The 17,766-nt window shown below is 24.4% G+C and overlaps 3 protein-coding genes across 4 annotated transcripts; 2 read left to right on the top strand and 1 right to left on the bottom strand.

Moving 5' to 3' along the window:
- Positions 1-152: 152 nt before the first annotated feature.
- LOC126896910 (transmembrane protein 209) lies at positions 153-10,249 on the top strand. Of its 2 annotated transcripts, XM_050670085.1 has the most exons (11): positions 154-589; positions 645-794; positions 924-1,099; positions 1,168-1,290; positions 1,361-1,498; positions 1,571-1,678; positions 3,050-3,171; positions 4,783-5,011; positions 5,085-5,182; positions 8,254-8,463; positions 8,526-8,710. In XM_050670085.1, exons 1-11 carry the CDS (start codon positions 585-587, stop codon positions 8,649-8,651), a joined length of 1,485 nt encoding a protein of 494 aa, XP_050526042.1. In that variant the 5' UTR covers positions 154-584; the 3' UTR covers positions 8,652-8,710. The 2 variants fall into 2 exon arrangements, with proteins under 2 accessions (XP_050526044.1, XP_050526042.1); XM_050670087.1 differs by lacking the exons at positions 8,254-8,463; positions 8,526-8,710 and adding an exon at positions 10,075-10,249 and having other exon boundaries at positions 153-589.
- LOC126896911 (putative hydroxypyruvate isomerase) lies at positions 8,463-9,842 on the bottom strand. The gene has a single exon (XM_050670088.1). The coding sequence runs from the start codon at positions 9,492-9,494 to the stop codon at positions 8,706-8,708; it is 789 nt and encodes a 262-aa protein (XP_050526045.1). The 5' UTR covers positions 9,495-9,842; the 3' UTR covers positions 8,463-8,705.
- Positions 10,250-11,071: 822 nt separating the features above from the next.
- Positions 11,072-13,722, top strand: LOC126896913 (uncharacterized). Its single transcript, XM_050670093.1, has 5 exons — positions 11,072-11,574; positions 11,857-12,016; positions 12,431-12,558; positions 13,348-13,482; positions 13,554-13,722. The coding sequence occupies exons 1-5, from the start codon at positions 11,511-11,513 to the stop codon at positions 13,589-13,591; spliced, it is 525 nt and encodes a 174-aa protein (XP_050526050.1). The 5' UTR covers positions 11,072-11,510; the 3' UTR covers positions 13,592-13,722.
- The last annotated feature ends 4,044 nt before the right edge of the window (positions 13,723-17,766 follow it).

The following is a 17,766-nucleotide window of genomic DNA, read 5'->3' on the forward strand; positions in this document are numbered from 1 at the left end:
ACGGTTGTAAAATTCTGATTATAATAGTCGTCAAGGATATAACATAACTCTACCGCGGTATAAAATGTTTAAATATCTGTTATCACCCAATATGAATAAATTATCACAAAACGTTCGTTATTTTAATATATTTTATTAAGTATTACAGTGCGCTTGAAACTAGTAACCCACGAGTTTTACAAAAAATTGAATTCGTATTTTGCTTCATCATTTACTTATTACTTTAATTCTAGTTCTTGTAAAAATATTTTGAATGTGTGGTACTTTTTTATTTGTTTTTAATAATATTTTTAATTGATTCAGTTTTACACAGATTCATAATTCACAATGACTTCTATATTTGAACAAAGTTGAGCTAATATACAGTTTAAAAATTATGCGTCTTGAATTTTATATATTTGGTGCTTGCAAATTACTGATTACCAATTTTTGGTAGCATCATAGCATTACAGTAAAAAAAAGTTTATCGATAAACTTAGCCCTTTTATCTCAAGAATTTTTATTTATTTTGTTCCTAGTAACTTTTAGTACATAAAATTTTTTCATTTAAAAATTTAAATTCTATATTAGTTTGACTATAAATCATGAGGTTTGTTTAATATTCCAGTTGTTTTATTAAATATTTAAAGTTTTGTCTGTTTAAGGACACCCACAAACTACAAAACTATTCATCAAGTGAAAAATGATCTTGTTAAGGATGCTATTCAATTGACTATAGCTGTAAACAAAATGAAACAACATTTTATTTGGGGCAGTATCAATATAGTTGTACTATCAATGATTTTCTATGATCTGTAAGTTATTGTAATTCTTTATTTTTGTATCTATTACATATATATATATATATAATTACAATTTTAAGATTTAATTAAAACTATAAAAATGGTAGCTTATTATTTTATTTTTAATTTATTCACATATAGAATAGTTTTGCCTTATTCATGGTATACACCTTGGTGGCGGCTCGTTGAATCATTGACATCAATATTATTGAGTACAAGTCTCTTATATCACTTATTTAGTCTTATTAAGCTTTGGATAACTACTGACACTCTAGATTTAGCACCTGAACAGTTTCAAACTTTAGGTCTATCAAATTGTAAGTATACATATAATATTTTATAATTAAAACAAGTAAATTAAATTATATATTATCTAAAATTATAGCTTATATTAGAGTTAAAACATCTCATGCTTTGACAAACAAAATTACACCTCCAGCCACTACAAGTACTCCAATAAATTGTACTTTGAGCAATTGGAATAATCCTCAATTTCAAATTTCCCCTGGTGTGTAGATATTTGTATTTTTATATTAAATAAACTAAATACTTTTTATGTTATAAATCACAACTTATAGACAAATTAATTCCGGAAAAACAGAGCCGAAATGGAATTTCTTACATTAGTAATACAAATAATGATACAATTGAAGATATGGTTACCTTAGAACAATACCTTAAAGATTATGATAGTAAAAATAGTTTTTCATTAAATGGTATATTATTACTAAACCTAAATTTTAAATATATTAGAAATTAACTGACAATTACAATTGTTTTTTTACAAGAACGTGATTCAGAGCAACAAAGTATGTCACTTTGGGAACGTTCTGGCTGTTCAAATACTTCTATTTCATCAATGTTACAGAATTCTATATATCAAGTGGCTTCATCTCGTATGTATTCTTAATATTAGCTAACTTTTAATTTTATTTTTATGTATTCTTTTCATTTTTTTTCTTCTAATAGCTTTGATTATTAATTCAACAATTATTTGTATAAGTTACCATGACTTATTATCCTAAAAATTCCTTTTTTAATTGTTAATATTATAAAAATTGTTTGTTAAAAAATGAATTATGATTAAAAATATTTAAAATTTTAAATATGTATTTCAACAATTATGTTATTATTATCAGTTGTGTGTAACTAGGCACATCCCTGTAAAGGGAAATGGAGGAAATCGCCCCACATACAATTTTTTGAATAAAAAAATAATAATGTGCATAACTATAATAAGCACACACATAATTTTTCATGTTTTTTTATATTCATTTAAAAGATGTAGCCATTGCTAAACTGAGTTCTTTTTAATGAAATTGTATTATATTTTGTTGCTTAACTTTCTATAATTTATTGTAATGCTGCTTGTTCATTATTGTATTTTCAGGTTAAAAAATTTATACAAGTTGGAATTAACTTAATTACAATTGATAAAAAAAATTTCTTAATAAAAAGTATTTTTTTCATTTAATACTATTAGATTTATATTGTATTATTAATCATATTATAAATATTAACACAAATTATTTCTAATCTCATACAGGTAGGTAACATCAAATAATAGATAAAAATAAAGTTGGGCACATTCCAAACAAATTTTTGTCTTTGAAACTAGAGCACCAAATAAAAACACTATGTGCATCAGTTATTTTCAAATAAATTATTAATAATATTTTATATTCACCCTCCCCCTTGAAGTTAACTTGAAAACATCAGATATCAAAATACATATTAGCAGTTTTTTATTAAGAAAATTTTTGTGGTTTCTCCCGTTAAATATTTTAATTATAATCAATATTTTAAAATTTTAAATTCCTAATTAAATTCTATTTCTTTATTAAACTAACTTTAAAACTTCTCTTAATGTGTTCAGAAAATTAAGATCACTCTTCTGTTTTATTTTATTATTTATTAAGCTTTAGTTTGTTATAAATAATATTTTATGCTTATTATTTTGTTTGACTTATTTATTTGATTTCACATTAAATTTAATAAGTCATTTTCTGTTTAAAAGAATTAAACAATTCAATTGTTTGCCTGATAAAATGTTTATTAAAGCAAATAATATTTCACAATTAAAAATAGTTTTATGATTAAATTTATTTTAAACCAACAATTTTGTAATTGGTGATTTAGTATCAAAATCTTCCATAAATTAGAATTTTGTTATGAGCTCATTTTTTTCAATGCATTACCATTGTCATTTTCTTTATTTTCTAGTATATTTTCAATATAAAATTTGATTGAAATAAAATTGTTTTTAGCGGAGCAATCTAAATTAGATTTAAATGAAAGTACATCAACTGTAGCTATGGCTTCAGAAGTATGGCGAAAATTTAAGGTTGACAACAATAAAGTTGAAAGATGGACAATAAGCCTAAGAACTGTATGTATTATCAATATAATCATAAAAAATGATTCAATAATCAAAGTAGTTTTTTTTTAAATTTATAACCATGCTCAGAACATTCCTTAAAAGAAGATATTAATTCAAATCCTTTTTTATAAATAAAAAAATTATTTTTTCTTCTATTTTTGCAAGGAATCTATTCTTTCATTTAAATAATTAATAAATTTCTTTTTAGTTAATTTGTTTAATATTCAAATAAAACATATTTTATCAAGGTTTTATTGAATTTTTTATGAAAGTTTTCTGGTGTTATTTGTATTTGTATTTTTTTTTTTTTTTGTGTGGTAGCATTTGATATTATGATATAAATAAAATTATCTTATGATAATTCAAAATGTTAAGTAAATAATATTGATGCATGAATGACATGATAAAGATTTTCTACTTATTATTGTGAATTATTTTTAAAATTTTGCAGCCAAAAAAAATTTTTAATTATATTTTCTTTTTTAATATCCCTTGGGGTGAGGAATATGAATACTTCTACGGGTCTTCTGCTAGTCACAAGAAACAATTGAATAGATTGCATCAGGTCGACAGCCAATGTAAAATTTTGTCAAAAAGTATGAGAAATCCTGAACTTAAGCATTTTGTCCCGTCTGAGATGTATGTGGAAATAACATGTAAGAGAAAATGAAGTAGTTAGAGACGAAGAAGGTCTAAAAGAATAAGTGCTTGATACCAGTCATGTGTACTGGCCTACCTAACGTTTGTAGTATCAACAGTGCAGGGATTGCATTACTAAAATGTAGGCTTAATTCATGTATAAGGAAGTATGATAAATACAAAGTAAGATAATACGTGGAATGTTGGAACATTAATTGGTAGAAGTAGAGAGTTAGTAGAAGTATTGAAAATGAAAAAAGTTAACATTTGTTGTGTGCAGGAAACTAAGTGGAAAGGAGAGAAAGCAAGGTAAATAGGTTATAAAATAATATACTTGGGTAAGACCAATACAAAGAATGGTATAGGAATAATAATAAATGAGGAGATGAAAAGTAGTAGAAGTATTTAAGAAAAGAGACAGAATTATAGTCATAAAATTAATTTTTAAGGAAAAAGTATTGAACGTAGTATGTTGCACTCTTGCCTGGGATAACTTTACAATCTTTTACGTGTTGTACGCTCCCTTTTTAAAATAAGTATTAAACACAGCAAAATCATACGATACTGTGAAATCCAACATTATTTTTCCAGCTTCATTCTTCTTACTGAAACAATACCCTCTATACATTACTCTTTCATATCTTCTCTTCTCATTACCTACAGTCTATTTATATTTCCACCTATCACTGTATCCTCATTACCAGTTATTTCTTGCATCACATCATCCACCTCTATTCAAAACACTTTCTTGTTTATTTCATCACATCCTACTTTTGTTGTATAGGCACATACTAAATTTAACATTTTTTCCTCAAAAATTTATTGTATGACTATAATTATATTACTTTTTCTAATTACTTCTACTACTTACTCATCAAAACCATTCTTAAAGTAATTTTTTTTGCTAAGAAACTTGATGTTGATTTAGTAAATTTATGTCATGTAAAATGCTTAATTCTACCATTTTCTTATTTATTTTAGTGGATATCACAAACAATTGTTGCACGTTTAGTAAAAGAAATAGACAATGTCGATAGAGCCTTGTACAATCAAGGTTTTGTTGATGTATCTATTGGAAATGTTGGTTTAGAAAGACTTAAGAAAACAGCCAATACAGTTCAAGTTGTCCACACTATTCCAAGTTTACTACACATTATTCCATATTTTGAAATATCATCCAATCAAGAATATGTTGCACAACGAATCAAGGGTAAATATTTTACTATTAATTGTATATAGAACATTTTTATTCTATATATTTAAAAATATTTATAATTATTTAGAGTTATCTAAAGGATCTTGTCTAACTGAGTACCGTTGGAATTCTGGTGGATCATTTAATGGGAAAGAGTGGAATTCTGAGTTACCATCAGATTCTGCAGTAAGATACCATCATATATTCATTTAATATATCATGTATTATACTTTGTATAACTTTTAAATTAATTAATAACTAATTTATTTATAACTTTCTATAATTGTTTTACCAATGAAATAGGCATCATAATAAATTTGGTGAATACCAGTAAGGGTATATGCTGAATTTACTTATTAGATTTTTGGAGTTATTACAGAACAAAAGGTAATCAACTGGAAATATTTAGCAAAAATTCTTTGTTTTTGCTTAAGTTATGAAATTTATCTAATAATATTATTATTTAAATTTCTAGTCCTATAAATATTCTTCTTTGATCTTTTATAAATTATGACATTTTTCAAATTAATTTATGTACTAGTTTTTAATTAGTATCATAAAGTATAATGTTTAATGAAATAAAAATGCCAAGTTGTACTTTTAGCATTATTATAAAAGGGTTTAGAAAAATAATGAAATTGATTACATAAATAAATATCATATTTCTATCCAGTATATTATGTACAGAATGGTCTTAGATGTTTAAAAAATCTTATAATTTTTGATCCAACAAAAGTTTTACGTTATGTTTTTTAAAATAATTATTAAAGTTTTGGACCACATTATTCCATACGTCTGTAAGACTGCGACATAGAAAAAACAATAAGTACACATTTAGTTGACACTTTCAATGTCAAACTCGTTGTTTTGGCTCTTTTTGAGTCCACCTGTTGGGTACACTGATCAGCCCCAATCCTTCCATTTAATAAATCAGTTTTAGTTTTTAGATCTGTCAACACTGTCTAGTTTAAAAGTAGCAGACTAAAAGGTGAATTTTTTTCAGCCAATACCATAACTACATTTTTACAAAACCCACAAAAAAACCGTTAATCTAAAAAACTAGCCAGTAGCACATTAACTGTTAAAACTGACTAAAGGACCAGTAGTTTAACCTTGACTTTAACCGTACACACACACACACAATTTTAGAAACATAGCATATATAAAGTATTTAACCCAATTGTAAGTTTCAAACAGTTCTACTTTATTTGAAAAATGTAGGAAACACAAAAATTAAATATAGTACAAAAATATGATAAGATAAAATCAATTTCATATGAAATACAGAATTTCACGTGTTCAATTGTTCTGCCTAAAAACAAGATTTTCCTTGTTAAAAACGCCCAATTCTTCTTCTCACATTTTATTCTATATATTGTTGTTCCCATCATTGTTAATTGGTTTACCCTGTTTTTTTCCTTTATGCGACATTAATATTTTACTTAAGAATTTATAATTCCTTACTACAGTGTTAAAAGCCTTATACTATACTAATATGAGTTTGTTTAATACATTTTCAGCTATTTACCATACTCCCCTGACACAAAAAATATGCCCTCATATTTGTAGAAAATTTAATTAAGTTATTAACAATTAATTAATAGGAAGGAAAAGAAAGATAAGTGTAATTTGTGTCAGTTTTCTTTTCGGAAGTGATCATATCACTTAAATCATTTTTATTTACAAATTTTTTTTTCCTAATATTTTAACTCCTAATTATAATATTTTTTTTTTTTTTTTTTTTCTAGTTGAAAACTGCCCTCAAAAATTAAAGAAATTTCCCTTGTTTCCTGAAGAAATCCCAAAAAATTACAATTTTTAAAATCACTAAATTTTGACTTTTTTTTTTTTTTTTTTGAAACTGCCCTAATGTTAAAAAATAAACGCATACAAATAGTTCTTTTTTTTATAGAGAAACTTAAGGTATTTCCCTTTTATTTGATATACATTTTTTTAAAACCTGACTCTTTACCTTCTCCCCACAGGGTGGATTGAAAGTAGTAACTTTTTTTTTTCACACAATTCAATATTTTCAACTTTACTGTTTGAAAATTTTTATAGAAAAAAAAATGTTTGGACTTTATTTTGTCTTTACGGTGAAAATGGCTACCAATTGCTATTTTGATGTGAAGATTCTCGATTTTATATTTTTAACTTTTTAAAAAATATATGGATTAATACAATTTTTTTATGATAAATACTATTTATATACTTCTTTTTTTTTTTAATAAAACCATTTTCCTTTATATATTATAAATATTTATTTATTCATATACTACACTTATAAATCATAAAACTTGTAATCAGGATATAAATAATGAAATAGGAAATCATGAAACTTTTGTAATAATCCACTAATTTTTTAAAATTAAACACTATCTAAAGATTTGCATCGAAGCGTTTTTTATGAGAGTGATTTCAATCACTGTCAAATATCATTATATTTAATCCAACTATGACAAGTCATCACTGTGCCGCAAACCCCCTGTGCTGGGTTTTCTAAATTAAAGCTTCTATTTTGTACTATAAATTAAAAAAAAAAAAAATTTGTCCTGACTTATCTTCTATGTACAAACCCACTAATTTTTTAAAATTGAAAATTATCATAAGAAATGCATCAAAGCGTTTACTTGCCCCAACTATGCCACATACACACCGTGCTTTTGATTTTTTTTGTGATACTTAGCATTGTACTATTTTTGTTTCAATGAAATAAGGATGAGGATTGTGTACTGTACAGTTTATGCTTTCGTAACATTATTCCAGTAGTCATGCCTGGTCAAGTTTTCTCTTATTATCTGAATAGTCCTAAATATTAGGTTAGGCTATGGACTAGTTTATGTGGGTCATAGTTTTGCTTATGATTTACAGAATTTTAATATATAGAATGGTCTTTTAAAATTTTAGATAAATTAAATAATAATAATAATTTATTTTTTATATTAATAAAAAATATGATTTAAGTCTAAAAATACAAAAAAAAAAACCCAAAACATTTAAGGTTGTCTATTTTTTTTCTTTTTAAGTAGTTAGGTATGATATTGTAAATATGGGCAAAGCTAGTTGGGTGTAATTTTTTTTTAGCTACATTAAAAAATCATTATAAGTTTATCATCATAAACATGCATTTTGCCCTCAAGTAACTTAATACAACTTAAATTATTTAATTACTCAAAAAAATTGAATTTAAAATTAAATAAGTTCAAAAGTTATTAAATATCATTATCAAAATAAAAAAATTGTCTTTTAAATTTTAGTTGGTTATGCATTTATTAGCAACTTATCTTGATTCGCAACTCTCTCCACTGACACGTCTTAAAGGCAACAAACCATTTTCAATTCAACATTTTGTTAAATATCCAGAGAAAATTAAAGCTAATGATAAACAAATTATAATTTATCAGCAATCCAGTTGTCCTCCACATTATTGTTTAAAAATAGTAAAAGATACATACAACTTTCCAAAAGTAATTTATATTTTGTCATACTTTATTTACTTTTTTATTAAACAATTAAATTTTATTTACAGGGTCGCAATAATTTATTTTATACAATACTATTATTTCTACATTATATTAAAACTACTGAAAATGGAATGTTAGAGAGTGTTAACCTAGGAAAATCTGGTGTCAATATGCTCTGGATTGTAGAATAAGTTTTAGTTTTTTTTTCTTTTAAATTGTGACTGAATAATAAAAATTGTATTGCATCAAATTTGTATATCTATTTTAAGCTGTTGTAACCATACCAAACCGTCATCTGTATTAGTCTTTGGGTTGTATTCCAAACCAATCCATCCTTCATATCCAAGATTTCCCAACAAATTTAAAATATAGTCATAGTCAATTTCTCCTTGAGTATTTGGTTCATTACGATTTGGCACTTGGGCTATTTGTATATGTCCTGTGTAAGGCAAGAGATATTTGATATTATTTGTTAAGTCACCTTTAATTTGTTGCAAATGAAATATATCCAATTGCAATTTTAGATTGGGACTACAGATTTTATTTATTACTTCAATAGCTCGTTCATAAGAATTCAAATAATATCCAGGAGCTGAATACTTATTTATTGGTTCAATTAATCCAACTATACCATTTTTTTCAAAAATTTTTGAAGCATATTTTAAGTTTTGTTCATATGTTTGATGATTAATATCATTGGGGTTTGGAACAATACCAGCCATTACATGTATTTTATTACAATTTAATGCCTGTGCATATGATACTGCTGTATTTACATATGATTGAAAACGTTCTTCTGCATTTGGAATGGCTGCAATTCCTAATTCTTCGTCTTCCCCTTTAGGAGTATTTATAATTATTTGTTTAACGTTTGCGTCATTTTTTGCCTGAACTACGTTTTCCAATGGTTCAGAATATGGAAAAGCACATTCAACATAACGAAATCCGGATTTTGCAGCCCAACTATATCTTTCAAGAAGACTACCTGCTTCCTGATACATAAATGATAAATTCGCACAAAACTTTAACGTCATATTAATGTTTAAAAAATAACAAAATTTATACAACAAATGCTTATTGAACACAATTTTAAACACTGATCTTCAAACAAATGATTATATTAAAAAATTCAAAACTAATGGACAATAACTAATTTAATAGGACTGTATACATTAGTACTAATTAGTTGAGTTTGTTCTTTGAACTGTTGAATTGTTGTTTTACGGTGAACTACTTATCACTAGGATAACCTATATAATACGGCTAATTTACTTGAAATAATATTGATGATTAATTTTATTTTACATTGAATATTGTAAAATCAAGATTTATGAGCTTAATTTTTAAATCGAATCTATAAATTTTTCTATTCTTTTCTTATCCGTTCAAATTAAAGAAACTTAATTGTATCATAAACTTATCAGTTAAGAACATTTATATTTGAATAAATGGATAGGAAAAGTGAGTCGTGATAATAGTAGTTTTATAAATATAGCTCTAGTAATTTGTAATTAACTATAAACTTTATAATTACTTTGATCAATAATTAGAACCCATAATCTAATTATATTAATTTAGTACTTAGGCTACTTCAAATCTTATATTTCTTTTCAGTTAAATACTGTCTTACTACAATGGCCATCCAAGATTGATTGACCTGATTGATGAATGTTATTTTTTAATTTGAACGGGATCAACAAAAAAAAAGTTTGAATTCGTTTACCTGAACAGCCATTGTAAAAGATGAAGGTGTCTTTCTTAAACAGCTTCATCTTATCTCTAACTGTGTAAAATCTATTTGAAGTTTTTAAATATTAACTATTTCAAAAGATATATATATTTTTATTACAATATCATTGATTAAAAGGGTATTTGCTGTATGCGAAAAAATTCATATTTTTTAGAAGAGCCAGAAAAAAATTTCGTGTTATTTTTAAAATAATGTAACTTGTAATATTATAGATTATAAATAAATTTTCTTTTTTATAAATAAGTGTTATATTGATCTTAAGACAAATATGTATTTTCAATTATCATAGTTTTTTGGTGTATACGCCCAAATTAAAAATAATAATGGTTCTTAACACAACAGTTTTAACGTCGCTCACTTCTTACATTATAAATAGGAATGGCTATTTTGACGCTTTCAAACTCATTTTTTATATTTACTAAATTTGTAGTTTATAGAAGAATGTTTAATCAATGATAACACGTATAATTATATTATCACTAAATAAAAACATATGGAATTGACTGATTGTCACAAACTATAGCTCATTAACAGACAGACCTAGCATATTATGCTAGATGTTAGAAAAAACTTTTATTTTTGATGATGGCAATAAATGTAATAACTCATTTTTCATTATAATTAGATACATAAATATTAGTTGATATTTTTGTCGTATGATAAATCTGAGTAGCTTTAAGTTTCTTTAAAAAGAAACTTATTGAATAAGCAACTTTGATAAAATGAAATCGTATATTATTGACATGGTTAGACCTTTAGCGATATAAACGCAGTTGGTGTTCATTTTGTGTACTAAAACACCATACTTGTGTTATTATTCGCCGTTGTTTTGAATTAGATTAGGAAAGAGCGCTAGTTACATTACTATAACAACAGTTGTCTGATAGTACAGCAGTAAATTTACATTAAAAAACTATCATCATACTATTTAATCTTGATCTTGTTTATTTTTATCTACAGTTTGAAGTATAGAAGCTGTTTACTGTTGTATAATACAATTTTCTACGCCACCCATAACTTAACAAAGTATTATGTTAACAGATTAGTAGAAAACTAACAGTAGAGTAAAATATCAAAAGAGTAAATTATTTAATGATACATTCAAATATTTAATTGATTTTATTTACTGTAAAAAACATTTAATAAGATAATAATTTTTATGTAAATTATTGTATTAAAACGATATGTAAAGTTTAAAAATAGTATTTTCGTTCGTGATATTTCTTAAATATTTGCTTTTGAGTGAATTAAATTGTATTAAAAATAAATTATCGGAAAACAATACAGCATTTACTGCATCATGAGAAGTTATAAGTGGATATTTTGTGTTACATATTTAGTTGTGTTATTCACGTTTGTACAATGTAAGTTATTAGTTTAAGATAGTATTTTATATGTTTGATTCAATTTACATTATTTTCTGATTAAGATGACTATACACAGTTTAATTGATGAACTTTATTGACAAAATAAAATTTATTTTGAAAATCATTCAAAATAGTATATGGAAATATAATTATAACATAATTTATAGCCTCTTTTTAGAAGCCATTATGACTAATTAGACCAGAAATGTTAAAAGTTTAAAAAAATTATATATTTAAAGTGTGAATAAATTTTACTCTATTAATCTATCTTCATTTTAGGTGAGAACTGCACAGTAAAAAAAATATCTAATGGAATCATCAATAGATTTGTTATTTTGACATGCCCTTCGCCAGAAGTAACAGCTGATGCTAAGTTTTGTTGTTATGATTCTTATGATAATGTTGAATGCTGCAATGTTACTGATCGTATTCATAACCTGTAATTACTTTTTATTTAATTTTTTCTTCATTAGTGTAACCATAAATGGGGTAATTTTAATATTTTCTCTTCTTAAATTCAAGAAAATTTTTATGTATTCCTATTAGGTTAAGGGCACCTATCTTCTAACATTGAATTGGGCTGCTTTTCTTGTCGTACATATTTTGCGTGTAAACTTCTTTCACAACAACTATTTAAAATATATAAACTAAAATTTTGTTAATTAAATCAGCAAATTAGAAACAAGTTAAAGGCCTATATTTTTTTTTTTTCATTTTAGTTTTATAGCAAGTAAGTCAACAAATTTAAGTATGAACCGCTTGAAAAATAATTATAGTTCTAAAATGATTATAATGTAACAATGTGTTATAAAAACTTATAGATATATTAATTTTATATTAAATTTATTTATAGCGTTCAAAAATATACACCAAGTCTATTAATACTTTTAATATTGGTTATTGGACTCTTATTAACATGTTGTGTAATTTGTATTTGTATTCCTTGTTATTGTATGATGAAACGCCGACAGCCAGCTTACAGTTAGTATACATACATACAAATAGTTAAATACCAGTTAATTATAACCCATTTATTTTTGGTAAATAAACCAATACTTTTATTTTATATAATAGTAATTGATATGGCACGGGTAGGACTTTATACATTTATAAAATCTGTAAAATTGAAATTTTTGTTATACTTTACACTTAATACAGATAATACATTTCCTACATTTAATAAAAACTATTAATACTTATTAATTTTTGATAAAACTATAGTCTCTTTGAGGGTAAGTATGCCCTTTTAGCTTTCCAAATATTCTTTAAAAACAAAATTTACATTACGGATTATTTAAATGTTAACTATTATTTTAAACTGGTAAATAAATTCTAAGTAATTTTAATTTGTCAAATAAAGAGAATTTTAAAAATAATTTAAAATATATTTTTCTAAATTACTTAAGTATTAATTAATTTATAAATAATGAAACATTAAATTAGTTTTATTCTATGTATTCCTGTGCTAACTTAAATAGTGCTTGAAATAATTAGGAAAATTCTTTTAACAAACTTCTTTAGTTAAACTTCAAAATATAATATAATTCTGAAATCTGAATACTACTAATCTAATTAAATAACTTTTATTTCTTAAAAATATCTTAAAATATTTAATTAAGAATAATAATTATTATTATGTTACTACACAAAATTTATCATATAAATTTGAAAAGATTGATTTTGGGATTTTATTTTTTTTAAAAACTAGTATAATTTAGTAATTTTTTTCAATATTGTTTTTAAAAAATGCTATTGTTATTGTTATAATAGAAGATAATAATGATAATGCAAATATGATAGCTGCTGTAACATTATCCCATGAATCAGATGTAGAAAACACACCAAAAAAAGAAGTAACACATCATTTACCACCAGGTGCATATCCTGTTTATCCTCAATTTATGGGTAAATTTATTATCAAAAGACTCATAACGTACACTAGAATAAAAATTATAATCTTACATTTTATTCCACAGGTATGCAGCCTCTAAAAAGTAATGATGTTAACTGTTAAAGAATGCACCATAAATTATTTGAAAAAGTGCCATCTAATTAAAAGTCGATAAATAATTATATTGGATTAAAATTACATTTTATTTATTTTCAAAAATGTATATTGAAAAATAAAAAACAAAGCTTATAATATTTGATTCTTAATCATAAATTATTATGAATGAATGCGTATATCATAGTTCTAGAACAAAATCATATCTATTATTATTAAATGAATATATATCAAAATAAGTATATTTGAATCAATTAAAAAGAGAATTTTACAAACCAAAAACGTGATAATAAGTTTATATTTTTATAATAAAATTTTTTTTTATTTTACTATTCTAAAAGTTTTGGATTATACGATCATATTCTAATCTTAATAATTGTAAGCTAATTTATAATAATAATGATAATATTTCTATATCTTTTTTGTTCCTGGTTTTTGACGGTTAATAAATAATAATACAAAATTAATTACAAGACTGTATAAATTTTTAATATTAATTTTACTTTCTATGGATAGTATAGTTAGTTCCTGTTCTAAATATATTTTTTCAAATACCAAATACGTATTATTTTTATTGTGATGTTTGTATGTGATTGACAGTCTGAAATTTATTTGGTTTAAAAAAAACAATTGTTTTTAATTATTATATTAAAAAAACTTAATCTTAAGTTAATAAGTATTTAATTAAAAATAATAATTTTGTGAGTCCTATAGAACTAAAATTACTTTATGAAAATCAAAAACATTTAATAATGAAGTAACTCAAATAAAAAGAACATCTGTATTGGTCTACTAATTTTTATTTATTAACAATTAGTATTCAATTTTGATATTTATATATATTCAAAAGAATTATATTGTGTAGTCATATAATATATATATTATTTTTTACTAATTCTCAGCATGATAATAATTGTGTTTGTTCGAATTTATAGTTTTCTATCATTAGTTTTAGATTTTCTTTTATAACTGCCATATTAACTATGTATAATATAATATTTTTTAATTAAATATAAAGAAAAATTAATGGTGTAAATTTATATAATAATAAGGTATACTTATTTTTACTTATTTAAATAGTAATTATGGTCATAATTATTCTAATGTGTTTCTTAATATGTATGAATGTATTTTTAAGACTGGATTTATGTTATATTTGATTCTTAAAATAATGTTTTTAACTTAAATAAAGCAAGTTGGTTTTAGTATTTCTTTTTTGTAATTTAAAATCAGTACTAAATGATTTAATTTTTATTTAAATTATAAATTATATGGATACTATTGAATGACTAGAGTTTGTGGAATATTAAGTTCATCTATCAAATGGTTATATTGCATCTGTGGTGGCGGGGATAAAATTAATTTTCCCAAGAGCCCCGTATTTGAAAACAATTTGTGTACATTAAATCACTTTAATTATGTAATTTTAGTCACATAGTATGATATTTTAGTAAAAGTAATCATCGTGATCAAAAATTTTCAATGCAAAAATATCAACTTTGATGTCTCTAATAATACGTTAGTTGGACTTTTAAATTTTTTAAAGAATTTCATATATTTAGGGTTTGAAAATTCCATAGTTATTACAAAAAAATATATACTTGAAGACATTATAGTAACTTTTGAAACATGACGATTAAAACAAACAAAATGTTAGTTAAGATTTCGAAGATAATAGGTTTAATGTACTCTTAGGAATATTCTTTTGTTACAGAAGACTAGCTCAAAATATGGTTAGGTTAGCAAGAGTGAATAACTAATCCTATTTTTCATTAAAATTAGACTGACAAATACCCACCCAACACTCCCCAAATGACGGACCTGTGTAAATTAATAAAAATATGTATCTAGTGATGTGCCTAAGAATTGTTTCCCGAGAATAGGGAATATTCCCCTAAAAAACGTATATATTTAATATGAACGGCTTATGACTTCATGTATAAAAGTGTTATAGAGGCGTATTATTGGTCAAAAGTACTTAATTTCACATAATTGATTACACAGCAATGCGATAACCATTATGATAAAGATAAGAAATATATAAAATATTTTTTTTATCTTCATGTATCTTTGTTCATTATTTATATATTTTCATATTTGTCGTTTAACATTTTAAGATTCTCTATGGTTCAGCCTCCATCGTTGTCTTAGGCGTCCTCATGGTTTTGTTCCATAAGGTTTTCACACTGATACTACATATTATACCTGTCTCTTACCCTCCATACATGCCTTGTTCAGCTAATTATTCTGGTTTTTAGATAGTTTAGTTTTAGTTGTGTTAGGGGCTTGTTTAATAGTTGAGGATCTTGGTCAAAACCAATAATCGGAAGCTACCCGACGTCTGCCCAAATATCGTCCCTATCTCCTTAAATGAGTTTTAATTACCTGAAGGAGACACAGGCAATCATGTACCTTAGTTACAGGGGATAGATTATTAAATAAAATTAGACTATTGTTTTATGTCAACGACAAAGTAAAGCTATATTTTAGATGTTCAGTAAATATAAGTTATATGTAATGTACAATACGTCTGACCTGAATCCTAGTACAATTGGTTAGTAGGTATATCCAAGTGAGACGGAGTTGGTTGGCTATGATGACAATTGGCCATAGACAGGTCGTTGAATAAAACAAGTTAAATTATAAATAATATAAATAAGACGAAAGTAATAATATTGAAAACTATGTCTATAACGGCCACTCAAACACAACTGCCCTTTGTTAGTTCGATGTCAGTAGCTCCGGGCTACAGACGAGTAGAAATGTCACATCAGCATCTCCCTCTATGCTAATTAATATGTATTACGAATTAAATAAATAGAAATAAAACGTGTGTAATATAAGTGGTAAGAACATAGTAATAAATATTCTTACAGTTGTTAAAGAGATCAGCTCATAAATACTGCTCATGCATTCAGACCTGTTTTAGCTTCGATGCGAAGCTGAAAAGGTATGAATTTTACTATGATGTTTTTTTTTTGTGTCTGTTGCCACTTTTTCTCAGCTCTCATCGAACCGATTTCTTTCATCGATACATTAAAGATCACAAATTTTATCTAGTCGAATACATTACCCTCAAAAATTTTTTAAATTTCCCTCGTTCTCCTTAAATTACCAAAAAAATTACAATTTTTAAAATCGGTAAATTTCATCATTTTTTTTTTCTTAAAACTACCATAACTTAATCAAATATTAACAAATCATTATTATTTTTTTTTATATTGAAACCTTAGATATTTCCCTTTCATTTTATATCATTTTTTTGAAAATCTAACACTTAACCTGCTCACAGGGGGGATTTAAAATGCCAACTATTTTACAAAAACTAACATTTGAAAATGTTCTGGAAATACTGCGTCCTTTAAACATGTATCAAATTAAAGCTTATGTCATGTACTATAAAATAAAATTAAAAAAAATTGTATCGACGACTTATCTTTTATGTGCAAATAGCTGCAGTAGTTAAAAACATTCTATTTTTGTGATAAAAATTTAAAAATCGTTAATTTTCGACATTTTTTCTGCTTAAAAGTGCTATAACTTTTTTTAAAATGACCAATTCAATATCATTTTTGAAAGTGTTCTGGAAATACTGATACTTTTATATATATCTTAAATTAAAGCTTATGTATTATACTTTCATATGAAAAAAAAAAATTCAGACTTTATTTTGTTTTCATGGTAAAAACGGACGTCAAAGATAATAACAAAAATACAATTTTTGTAAAAAAATTATTTTTTATATATTTAACTTAATATTTCTATAACTTTTTGAAAAATGTATGGATGATTAAAATTTTTTTATAAGTACTATTTATATACTTATTTTATGTGACATACTTTTTTTTAAATCGGACCATTTCCCTTTATACAGGGGAGAGATTCAAAACTTAAAAATGCGTATAGAAAGTAGAATTTTTTCAACTTTTTTTTATTAAAATATATTTATTAATTATTCATACGTAAACTAATAATCAAACATAAATATTTGTTATATTAATTAGAACAATTTTGTCATTATTTAGGCAATATGCGAAACTCTAATTGTAGATTTTAAATCGACGCAAAAATGAGTTTAGATAAGTATATTTTCGTCTCTGATGAAAATTCCTTGTAGACCAGTAAATCTATTTAAATAAATTATTTATAAATAACAAACGATTTATTTTTTTAAGTATTGCGTC

The sequence above is a fragment of the Daktulosphaira vitifoliae genome, unplaced genomic scaffold, assembly GCF_025091365.1.
Source record: "Daktulosphaira vitifoliae isolate Bord-2020 unplaced genomic scaffold, ASM2509136v1 Scaffold_1, whole genome shotgun sequence".
Lineage (NCBI taxonomy): Eukaryota > Metazoa > Arthropoda > Insecta > Hemiptera > Phylloxeridae > Daktulosphaira > Daktulosphaira vitifoliae.

What these genes read in the sequence shown, in the direction of transcription:
- LOC126896913 (XM_050670093.1), top strand. Translation starts at nt 11,511, where the DNA reads ATGAGAAGTTATAAGTGGATATTTTGTGTTACATATTTAGTTGTGTTA. An exon ending in GTTATTCACGTTTGTACAAT is followed by an intron (nt 11,575 to 11,856) that starts GTAAGTTATTAG and finishes TCTTCATTTTAG; the next exon opens with GTGAGAACTGCACAGTAAAA. An exon ending in ACGCCGACAGCCAGCTTACA is followed by an intron (nt 12,559 to 13,347) that starts GTTAGTATACAT and finishes TTGTTATAATAG; the next exon opens with AAGATAATAATGATAATGCA.
- LOC126896911 (XM_050670088.1), bottom strand. Translation starts at nt 9,494, where the DNA reads ATGACGTTAAAGTTTTGTGCGAATTTATCATTTATGTATCAGGAAGCA.
- LOC126896910 (XM_050670085.1), top strand. An exon ending in TCAATGATTTTCTATGATCT is followed by an intron (nt 795 to 923) that starts GTAAGTTATTGT and finishes ATTCACATATAG; the next exon opens with AATAGTTTTGCCTTATTCAT. An exon ending in GGACAATAAGCCTAAGAACT is followed by an intron (nt 3,172 to 4,782) that starts GTATGTATTATC and finishes TATTTATTTTAG; the next exon opens with TGGATATCACAAACAATTGT.